Source organism: Opisthocomus hoazin, chromosome 22 (assembly GCF_030867145.1).
Source record: "Opisthocomus hoazin isolate bOpiHoa1 chromosome 22, bOpiHoa1.hap1, whole genome shotgun sequence".
NCBI lineage: Eukaryota > Metazoa > Chordata > Aves > Opisthocomiformes > Opisthocomidae > Opisthocomus > Opisthocomus hoazin.
This window is the reverse complement of record NC_134435.1, coordinates 4,328,267-4,339,503: the sequence shown is the minus strand read 5'-3', so window position 1 is coordinate 4,339,503 and position 11,237 is coordinate 4,328,267. Positions and strand designations below refer to the sequence as shown.

General features: G+C 47.4%; 1 protein-coding gene across 1 annotated transcript; it reads left to right on the top strand.

Moving 5' to 3' along the window:
* Positions 1 to 1,954: 1,954 nt before the first annotated feature.
* SMIM32 (small integral membrane protein 32) lies at positions 1,955 to 3,273 on the top strand. Its single transcript, XM_075441619.1, has 2 exons — positions 1,955 to 2,722; positions 2,895 to 3,273. The coding sequence occupies exons 1-2, from the start codon at positions 2,664 to 2,666 to the stop codon at positions 3,271 to 3,273; spliced, it is 438 nt and encodes a 145-aa protein (XP_075297734.1). The 5' UTR covers positions 1,955 to 2,663.
* The last annotated feature ends 7,964 nt before the right edge of the window (positions 3,274 to 11,237 follow it).

Below are 11,237 nucleotides of genomic sequence, written 5' to 3'. Positions count from 1 at the left end.
CTGTGTCCGCGTGCAACCTGCAGGTGAAAAGGGGTGGAAGAAGGAGGCTGAGAGGGGGCACCCCATGTTTGCAGGGAAGAGACACGCAGCCACGCAAGGTGGTGTGGAGGCACCAACCTGGCAGAGCAAACAGCCCGCTTGTCCCCTCCCAGCAGTGTCCCATCGGCGTGAGGTCCCGTCCACCTCCAAGGACTCCTCTAACAGCCCAGGGGAACGGTCCCTGCGGGCTCGAGGGATGGGGGGGAGGAGGAGGATGAGCACAGGGCCACCGAGGAGCCACCCGTGCAGAGCCTTTCCTTCTCCACCTCTGCCCAGCTTGACTCCGAGCCATCCAGCAGAGCACCACAGGGCTGCCAACAGCACGCTGCTTCCGTGGGGGAGAAAATGCACCCGTGGCTGCGAAATTCACGGGCATCCTCTGTCGTGCTTTTCCTCCCCGCTGCAGAGCTGGTAACGTTTGCAGAGAGGCTGTTTACAACCAACTTTTTGCTAAAGTATGGGAAACATTAAGACTGTCCACGCTAGTTATAGGACTCGGCCCCCAGAGGCCTTCCTGCTTTTTCTACAGACTAATAAAAACAATAAATAAATTTAAAAAGGATGTAGATTTTGGTTAAACTCAAAAATAGTCCAGGCAGGAGAGAGCTGAAGATGCGGTGGTCCTGGGAAGACATCCAGCCTTCCGGGCATCCATGTCACGCCGCTGCTCACAAACTCTCCTATTTCATGGAGACACAATAGGTAAAACAGTTGCAAACTGTATTAGCTTTTTTTATGACACTGTTGATTTTTCCAACCCCCGTGCTGGCTGCCTGCCTCGGTGTCCTGTGCTTTGAACCCGCACAGAGTAAATAGGTGTAACTGCTGCGGCTCCGCGGGCAGGAGACGTGTCCCGGGAGGAGCATGGGGTACGGGCAGAGAAAGAGGCCCCCAGCCTCCCTGGAGAGGAGCATGTGGAAGAGCCAGCTCATTCGGGCTGAAAAAGCGGGGGAAAAAATGAAAGAAAAAAAGAGAAACAAAAATCAGGAAAGCCTTAGAGGAAGATCTCTGTGTGACTTCAAAAGGTCCCCCACGACTTGGAGGTGAACACGCGGGTAGCGGCTTTTCTGAGGACAGATGCCAGAGGTGAACAGGGATGTGACAGCCTTCACCCGCCCCAGCAGAGCTGCTGGAGGCACAAGGGGTCTAACTGGAGCACCTGGAGCTTGGCAGGAGATGAGGAACACGCTGGCCGGGGTCTCAGAAGGTGTTGCCCTGTAGCAGAGGCATTATTTGATTTAAATTTTACCAGAAGATTTCTTCTCTCTTCATTCCCCCCTGTCCAGCAGAAACATTTTATTATGCTAATTGAAACATTTAACCACCCGGGACTGTTGGCTTCCATATCTCATCACAAGCAGCTGTAACGCGTGCTTGGATCAGCACCCTGGGACTGGGGAAGGCGTTTCGCCCTTGCCTCTCACAGGCACCAAGCGCTCCTCTCTTCCTCGCTCCTCTCGCCCCCGCCTCTGCCCCCTGCCCCTTTTTCAAGTTGCAATGCGTTAAAATAAAAGTATTAACAGCACTTATCTGATACATGGGAGTGAGAGATGGTGAGAGGGAGCTGGCAAGCATCCAGCGGCTAATAGCAGCATAAAAGCAATTTGATGAAAAAAAAAAATTTAACATGCTAATTGTCAGGCTGGAGACAGTGCTGGCGACCATACAGAAGGAGGGGAAGGCAAAAAAAAAAAAAAAGGCATTTTCTGATTACTCTATATTTTAACAATAAAGGTCTGAGGAAGACAGACAGGTTTCGACAGAATTTTCTTCTTTTTGTCCCACTCTTTGCTGCCCTCCCCCAGCTCAAAACCTCCAGCCAGAGCCGCCGGCACTCACAGGGCTTTATCGGAAGATCTCTTCCTTTTTAGCATCGTGTCACTGCCAGATGCACCACGGGCTGCAGAGCCGGTCGGCACCACCACGCAGTTCTCCCCTTCCCACGGTAGCAAGTGACGCTGCGGCGGAGCTTCTGTCGGGGGGAAAAAAGTCACGTCTGACAGCACCCTGCACAGTCCCACCTCACAGCTCGGCTCAGCCCAGGGCAGAGAGGAGGTTTCCGAAGAGCCAACCTGCCCTCCTCATTTACAGGGGGGCTTTTTGGGTGTTTCTTTTCTAAACAAAGGGACATTAGACAATTTATACATTTTTTTTTTTTTAATTTTTCTCAAAGCAACCGAAAGCAGTAGCTGGAAAGCTCAAGCAGAAAGCTCAGCCTCTTACCACAGTGCGCCGTTAACTGGGATTAAGAAAGTCAACCGATGCTTCACAGCACCAGGATTTCAACAGCACGGAGCCTCCCGAGGCAGAGAACCGCGACAGCAAATTCAGCAGGACCTCAAAGCAGCAGCTGCCTCTCCCCGCAGATGCCATTTCACCCCGGATTTGTGTGCATCCCACCCCTGAAAACCAGCTGGAAATCCATCGTGCCTTCCCTCCACGGACAGTGAGTGCTGCCAGCCAAAGCCTGGGCTCCCCTCTGCCCGGCTGCCAGCACCGGAGCTGGGTTAGGGAGAGCCTTTTCCCATGCAGGTGGAGCATCTCGGCAGATTCCCGGAGCAGAGCCCCAGCTTCTCGTCCCAGCAGACTGCTGGAGCTCCCAGCCCGTCCCGGCTGACCAGCAGATGATCCAGGGCTTTTCCCCAACAGAGGTGTGCTGGGGGAACGAGGGCCAGGACACGAGGTACCTGTATCATTTTTGATTAATATTTGTGGATGAATGCTGTAAATATGAGGCAAGAAGATTTAAAAGAAAGTCACTGACCCATGAAAGTGAATTAATTTGCTTTTAGACAAAATGCGGCTGGTTTTCAGCCTTTTACAAGCAGGAACATTATCCCTTTCCTATGCCAAAGACTGACTGTGTTTGCTCTCCTTCTTTACTTCTACCGTGGAGGAAATTTAAGCGAGAACATGTATAGTGAATTGCTAAATTCAACCAGTGCCACTGAAGCTCACCTAATCATTCAGACCAACACACCCTACCTGAGCAGCACACCGAGACCCGTCAGCTCCTCCGCTTTTTACATGTCGACAGCCAGGGCGTTAAAAGAAGGGGAAATAAATAAACCAGACCTGGTGACTTACATCATTCTGTTTTTCTTTCTGCTCTTGACTGTGACGCTCATTGTGCTCTTCATAAACTGCCAGCTGAAAAATTCTTTTTTTGCTACTCTTCCTTACGACAGATCGCTCAGGGAAGCGAGGAGCCCGTGGAGGACACAGGCTGTCTGACACCAGCGAGCAGCTATGTCTCACGACAGTAGCAGGCACCCGAGACCCGGTGCAACACGGCGTTATCGCCCCGTGTCCGTGAACGGATGCGACCCTCTTTAGCATAGCAGGCTGCATCGCAGGGAAAGAGTGCTGAAAAATATGCTGTGTGCAAATGGGAATAGCTGTAAATAAAAAAGCTCTGTTACGAACTCGAGAGAGAATTCTTCAGCAAATTTATACGGTTTTGTGCAACAAAATTGCCCCGTGATTCCAGATTAAGCTCTATACGTATGCAAATGTCATCATCCACCCATTCAGTGTCCATACGAGGACATTTGCATTAACAGCAATCTCTGATTTGGGCATCTGGTGGAGTTTGTTACCCACGGTTGTGAAACCATAGCATCAAATGTAAGAAACCGCAGTATATTTACCCAACGGCTCCACGCTGAGGGTACGAGTTTACTTTCCAGACTCCTTTCTCTCAGCTGCTGCTGAAACTGCGTGGTAATGCAGCGGGAGTCCTGCCAGGCAGGAGGAGAAAACGAGAAATGTTTATTTTAGGCTTTTGATTGTGATTCTGTTAAGGGCGATTTTGATGTTTTACTGCATCGTCGATCGGGTTTTAAGTTACCAGTTCCGTGAAACACTAAATACCCAAGGAATTTGCTTTCAACTTTCTAAAGCTACAAAGGAAATTACTCGCCACGGCATGACACCAAAGTAATCAGGACGGGGAGAAAGAAGGAGAGAAAATAAATAAAATTAATAGCATGTAAACTAACTAAAGGGGAGAGCAGAGTGCTCCGAGTTCAGTACATAAAGTAGATAACTTCTGAAAGCCATAAAACAGTTTTATGGGAGCAGTTGCTTTAATGCACAATATCTCCACTCCTTGCTTTTTATATAAATCTAGAACAAATAGAAGCATGCTTTATCAATACAGCAACAGTTTGATTCAACACTGATCACCGGCAAAACTCCCCAGTTTACATTACTAGCTGTCTGATTTTGTTCTAAGAGCTTCTGCTTAACCTTGTTAGCTGACATGCTATTTTACAGATGCTGACTGTTAATAAACTTGCAGTTACAGCACAATTCCAGATCCAACTGCATGAACCCCAAAGCAGTATTTCTGTCTCCCACTAACAGTGGGGAAAGGGCTTGCTTTTCTTTTTTATCCCCAGCAGCTGAACATACAACTGAATTGCAGCCATCCAGAAGCATCAAAGTCCTGAACCCTACTTTTGCTCCAGTTTTCGCTAGCGGATCATTGATCAGAAGAACAGGTTTCAAGTGGTGTCAGACGCTGTGCCCCTAAGCCTGTTCTTAACACGCAGCGTACAGCAGAAGTGCTGTGTGTATATACGTACAGAACTTATTTAATCCAAATGAATAGATTTTACAATGCAATTATACACATACAGGCTCGCACTCACGCACACAGATAAAATGTGTGTACATGGGAACCTGTTTGCAAGTCTTTTTTTTTTAACACAGAAATTGCACCATTGATAACACTTCCATGTCATTGTCTTGGTTACCATGTTTTATTATACTCAAGTTAAACTACTGTATGAACAGGTTTAAATAACTTATTCCTCGATAGGAGGCCAATTTTTATCTACTCTGAACCAAATTTAACTGGTGTAATTCCAGGTGATTAATGTAGAAATGGAGAATAAATTCAAGTGTGTTTATCTCAGCCCTTTTTGAATAAATCGAGTTTTATCAAATCAGGTATTCTTTATTTTTAAGTAACAGCTTGTTTTCAGCTATCAGCCACAATGAGTTTGGTCTAAGATTTTCTGCTGGCAAAAGCCTCAGAACCTGATAAAGCACATGTTGCATTGCACCCTACTGTACTTTATTTAAATGTTCAAGAATAACCTGAAAATAATCCCATTTTTCTCTACAGCCTGATAGTTGGAGTAATACCCCCAAAGAACCTGTCACGCTTAGAGTGCCAGCTGATTTACTGGGAAAGCTTTTATGCGTGCCCTGTGTCGCTCTCATCGATACCCAGAATCCTTTCTATTACACAGGAAAGCTTTATTAAAGACATTTTAACTGATGTCTGAAACATACGTACAGAAGATATCTGATATCTTCTCCTTCATCAAGCCCAAAAATCAAACTGACCATAAAACCCACTTCCCGACCACAGGCATGCCAGGGAGGGACCCACAGATGTTTATTCACTTGTTGTAAGTGGTTTATTAGGTGCACGACACACTTGGGGTCCCAAATGTGTACTCCACCCCTGCCCCTCACCTTCTGCCGGTCACGCTCCTGCCCCTGACACACACACACCATCCACTGGGTCTTTAGGGCAAGGCCCACTTGCTGAATGCACCTTTCAAAACAGCCTCTCGACGCCCGCAGCCCTGCAGCAGCCTCCTGCCTGCTGGCTTCTCTTCAAGGCAGCCTGGAGGTCAATAAGCTAAAACACGAAGGACGAGTGACATACCAGAAATCGGGGACATGGTGCTGTGAGAAACGGGGTGGCCCCAGTTCAGAGAGGTTTTTAATTATACGCTTTGCTTTCGAAGGATGAGTGGCTCCTGTAACGCTTTGGAGAGCATCCATACACTCAAAATACACGGTTATGTGCTCTGCTGAATCAGGACCTGTGTGTGTTAAATCAGGTTTTGACTCTTCTTCCTCTGAGCCAGGGAAACAGCTCATCACCTGCACATGGAAGCAGCAAGAGCTTTCGCATCTGATGCCACGCTTCTGACAGATCATTACTATTGTCATATTTCAGTCTATTGGCTTTAACCTCTTAGTCCAGATGGTTTTGCACCCAGCTGCCATTGGCACAGACACTGCCCATGGGGAGTTTGCCACAGCACTGGTACTGAGTAACCCAGGAGGGGCCGACAGCATGATGCTCCTCTGCAAGAGCACCCCAACCTTCAGAGCTCACTCATCCCACTGCTCCGCCTGAACACTGGGTTTGTTAACATTTCAGGGACCCAGCAGGATCCACCTTCTCACATTTCTTACTTCTAGGTGGGCTGTGGTGGGCTTTTCTTTAGGTATTCACCCTCCCGCATTTCCCTTTTCTCCAAACAAAAACGGGGAGCTGAGCGTTTTGTACACCCCACACCACGTGGCCATCAAAACTGATGCCTGGAAAGGACTCATCTGAAGGACTCGCAGGTCTGTCAAACTACACAGCAGGGCAAAAGGCAAAGAATAAATCCCAACAGCTAAATATTTCACGTCTGTTTGGGATGCCTCAGGCTGGTAAATGCCCTGGTGCTTCACGACCAAGCAGCAAGCAACGCTGCATTGCATGATCCTGCTCTCCCAACCGGTGTCAAACCACAAGAGCCACAGCAATTTGTAACTGCACTTGCTCTAATGAGTTTTCTTCTATCAGTATCTTCAAAAGAAATTAAAAGCCCTTGTCCCAGGACACCACTTCAAAACAGGAATCACCAAGATGAAGGCTCCTCCGCTACTCAGCTTCCATTAAGAAAACAAAGAGAAAAGGCTGAGGACTTGCATAAAGCCGCTGGCGAGCGCTAACAAGAGTGAGGGTTTAGTTACACTCCTCAGTATTTCTGTCCTTCCAAACTTACCAAGACTGATGCCAGAGAATGGCTGAAGAGGCTGAGCAGGCTCCGATTTCTTAGTGACAAGCGGATGTCCGCCACACACGCACAGCACAGGGCCAGACCTGATCCCAGCAGACGCGTGGGGCAAGAGGTTCAGTTCTGCTCTGCCCAGGCACCGTCCCTCCCTGAACGCCACTCTGACCATGGTCCTCATTCTCCTAAACCTGTTGAGAGCCAGGAGCTTCATCTACTTAGCATTCAGAACATGTAAAGCACCAGCAGATACATCACACTGAGCAGATCATAGGAAGACGCAGCTGGATTGTGTTCACAGTGCATTTGGCTTTAGGAGGTTGTTTCTTCCAAACCTTAATTCATAGGACCCTGAGCAAATAAGCAAATACAGAAACTACGGGTATAAGCAAAGTAGCTTAGTTTAAATCCATTAATCCACACAGAAAGTCTCTCGGGCAAGTTACACACACAGTTACACCTTGGTAAGCCTTTTTTTTTTCCCCCCTCATCTCCCCCTCCCTTGTGCCCTCCTGGCAGTACAAAATTCCTCCCCGAGGAGCTCAGCATTTGCCCAGGCAGTGCCTGTAGTACCTACCACTGGTGAGCTATCTCTGTGGACGCAACCTCCTCACTCCTAAATTTGCACTTCCAGGTTTAAGACAATACTTACCTCTAATCTCGTACAGGAAACTTCAGGAGAAATCCTTCTATAAAGATCTTTTAGAGCGCGAGTGTTCACCAGAGACCCAAGATCTCGCAGACCTCCGGACGCAAGTCTCCCCTGGGCTCTTACAGCAGAGTCTCTTTTGCATGGTCTCTCAAATTCCTCCAATCCAGCACTAAAGTTGGAATCACCCCCACAGCTCAGAGCTTTCTCGAGAGGCTCATGAGTTTGCTGACAGCAGTTCCTAAGTCCAAGAGACTTCAGAAAATGAGATTTCGCAGGAACAGTTGGATTATACTGCACTTCTTTGGTCCTGGAAATAAATGGGTTGTTTGCAGTAACAGGTACGCAACTTCAAAAAGAAAATGGAAAAAAGGTATTTGTAAAGAAAAGTAATGCCCTTAGAACAAGAGTTGTTAATTTTAAGAATTGCCTTTTTTTTTTTTTTTTAAGGTTTAACAGAAAAAAGAGTCAGCATTTATCTTCCCTGTATTTTAAGCTACAGGACTATAATCCCGTTTAGCAGGCTGCACTAGTAACACCACCAACACTGGCTGTGAGAAGCAGCAAACCTGTCTCCTCTCGTTTAGTCAAGGCAATGAGCTACAGAGGTAAAAAAATGCAAAATATAATACCAGAGTCCGCTGGAAACATTGCCACTCACTACCCTGGCAGCCCGAGCTCGCCAAGGCAAGGAGTTCGCTTGTGAGGAGCAAGAACATGGCTGGAGATGACCCAACAGCTTCCACTTCTCAGGACCTCACCCCCCAAACCCCTCGCCTCATGTCCCCGTGGGAGTGAAGCAGTTGTAGAGTTTGTCTTTGTGGGAGGGATTTCACAACTAAGTAGGCTTATTTTCTGAACACGAGTTTGAATTTTCACAAGACTTTGAGATTGAAAAAAATTGAGATTCACACAAATTTGCTGGTATGTATAAAAGCTACGCACTGTTTTGTCCTCATCAGACCTTTACCTTGCGTCAGGCGTCCTACACCGCCTGTAGCGGGTTCGGGCACCTACAGCATTTCCACGACACCGCTGCCGTTCCCGCAGCCACCGCCCCGGCCTGGAGCAGCCCAGCCCCTGGTAACCCAGCGCACTCCTCTGATGGCAGCGTCCTCCCGTGCCAAAACCAGCTCGAGCAGGAGGCGGGTGGGCTCCAGGCGATGTATGGCAACGCAGCTGCCCGCGACCACCCTCGGGACGCGCTGCCTTGCTGCTTTCATCCCGCTTCTCTTCCTTCCAGTAAGCACTGTTCAAACAGCAACACAGAGAGTTAATTGATTAAATACAGAACCGATTGATCTGGCATAAACCGACTTGGCAGCCAGAGCTGGTCTGGCTTGTTAGCAGCTTCCCCAATCACACACATTTAAGGGAAGCATTGTGGCCAGCACAGCAAAAATTCTGGATACACGACAGTTTAACCTGCTTCTCGTGATTTTCTATAGATCTGCATCTTCATTTCTTGCACTAAAGTGAACACTTCTAGTGTTCTTCTGGAGCAGAGCTCCTTCAACGGAGATGTTCATGCAGAACTGCTCGCTGCAGGACTGTGCAACAGCAACTGCTTGTTCTAGATCAGGGGTGACCATCACGCTCAGAAAACAGGACACTGTCACCATGCTGGCTTCTTGCCGTCCTTAGAAGAGCAGATGATTACCACTTAGGGTAGCAGTGAATAAGACATGTCTCGCCTGGCAAGATATCTCTGCTGAGATAGATTGCCTGCCTCCACAATGCTGGAATTAAGTTTCAGACTGATTTTTTTTTGTTATTTCACCGTTCTACTTTGTCAGCAGATGCAATGTTTGCTTTTAACTGGACCCTCACCTGCCCTACAACCGCATTTACCAGCCAGTGAAACTGCGGCCTCAGACCTACCTTCAGAAGCAGAGAACAGGAGGATTCAGAGAACCCCAAGCCAGACCTTCCCTGGGGTTTGCACTCAGCTAAAAAACCTTGCTTACAGAAGTACTCGTACAGCACACTTGGACACACGGCCCTGTAAGGCAGTTCACAAGAATAGTATATTCAAAAGGAATTTGACACAAACTGCCTGAAAATTATAAAACACTGAAGCACCCACCACACGAGTACTGCATGTGTCTGTGCTCAGGCCAAGGTGTCTTTTATTCAGGTTTGCTCCCGCTTTTAATATGAATGCGCCACCAGAACTCCATCACCTAGAGGTTTCTTGGTCAGCATCTTGAGGTCTAGTCCTTTGACCGTGCTGGACTTTGGGGAGACCTCCCACGATGGTTTTAGAAGAAAATGGTGGTAAATACAGAAACATGGCACAGAGTCAGACTGTGGGTTACGGTCTACCTGCAACAAATAGGCGTGACATACCGTTTCCCCCAGCGTGTCTGAAAACCTGGACAAGCAGCTCAGGATACAAATATTCTGCCAAGAATGAGTGTCCTACACACTCCCCATGAGCAGTCAGGTGGCCATAGCTACACAAGCACACAGTCCCCTACACAGTCCCCTTCACCTGGGTAGGGGACAGCACACATAAAAGGAACAGAGACTTCAAAGTGACATTTCTTACAAGGCTGAAGGACCCTTCTCCCAACCTGCAGGAGGTGGAAAGTCATGGAAAAGAACAACTGAACATCTGGGAGATGCAACAAGACATTAGGACCCAAAGAGTCCTTTCAGTGGCTTTGGTAACGGTTTTATGCTGTGGGATTAATAGAGGGGTTTTTTCCCCCAAAAAATTGCTTTCTACTGTGACTTTCTTCTGCTGTTCCCACAGCACAACAGGAAGCCCGGGGACAGATGCAAGAGTCTCATATCCCTACTCTATAGCTTGCATACGCTTCATTTTTTCAGCCTAGGTAAGCTACTTAACAGTATGCAGATTTCTTCTACTTCATTTTTAAATGTGCAGGTTGCTGGAGTGAGAATTCACACTACAGAGCTGCAGACAATCACCTTTACTGCGCTTATGATAAAAACGCAGAGGATGACGTTTCTTTACTTCAAAGTTTAGACACAAGATATCCACAACTGCGGGGAACGAATGTTTGTGTTGAATGGTACCAACCCGAAGCGCTAATGCTGCCTGACTAAAAAAACACTAATCAGCATAAGCCAATTCTCTCGCCAGTTCTAATTGAGCATTAAGACCATGCAGTATCTAAAAACATTTACATTTAACTGAGTGGCTGACAATTCACAGGTACTTTGGGACTTTTTACAAATGCCTCAGTGCACACAGAAGATGGCTTGCTCTGCATCTTCAGTCAGGAGATGAACAATGCTTAAGATTTAAAAGGAAACTAGAGCCAGTGTCATCACCGAGTGCAGTCCAATGGTTTGTTTTACACTAGCAGTGTCTGGAAAAACACACGTTCTAAGTCAGAGGCCAAAACACTGAATTTAGCATCTAAATTAAATCAGTATTTCCATGATACCAAGTGCTTACTTGGGGAAAGCAATTTGACTTCTCACTCCAGTCACCAATGCCCTCTGGCCAGAGTATCTACAGTTCAAATAATTTCCCAAATTTTCCCAACTTCTGTGAGTTTTTCTAAACGAGTAGGATTTCTTGCGATGGTGTCGGAGAAGGCACAACCCTTGGTGACAACAGGGCAGGGAGCACTCCAGGACCAGAAAGGCAGATTTCTCCTGGCACAGGACATGGGACACCCAATGTTTAATTACTTTAAATGGCAGTGAGAGATTTGCTTTTTACACACTAGTGAGCAGAAGTAGCCCCTGACTCATTT

Bases quoted from the DNA above. Each gene is read 5' to 3' on its own strand.
- SMIM32 (XM_075441619.1), top strand. From the start codon at position 2,664: ATGATCCAGGGCTTTTCCCCAACAGAGGTGTGCTGGGGGAACGAGGGC. The intron at 2,723-2,894 runs GTACCTGTATCA...CCTATGCCAAAG, and splicing joins AACGAGGGCCAGGACACGAG to ACTGACTGTGTTTGCTCTCC.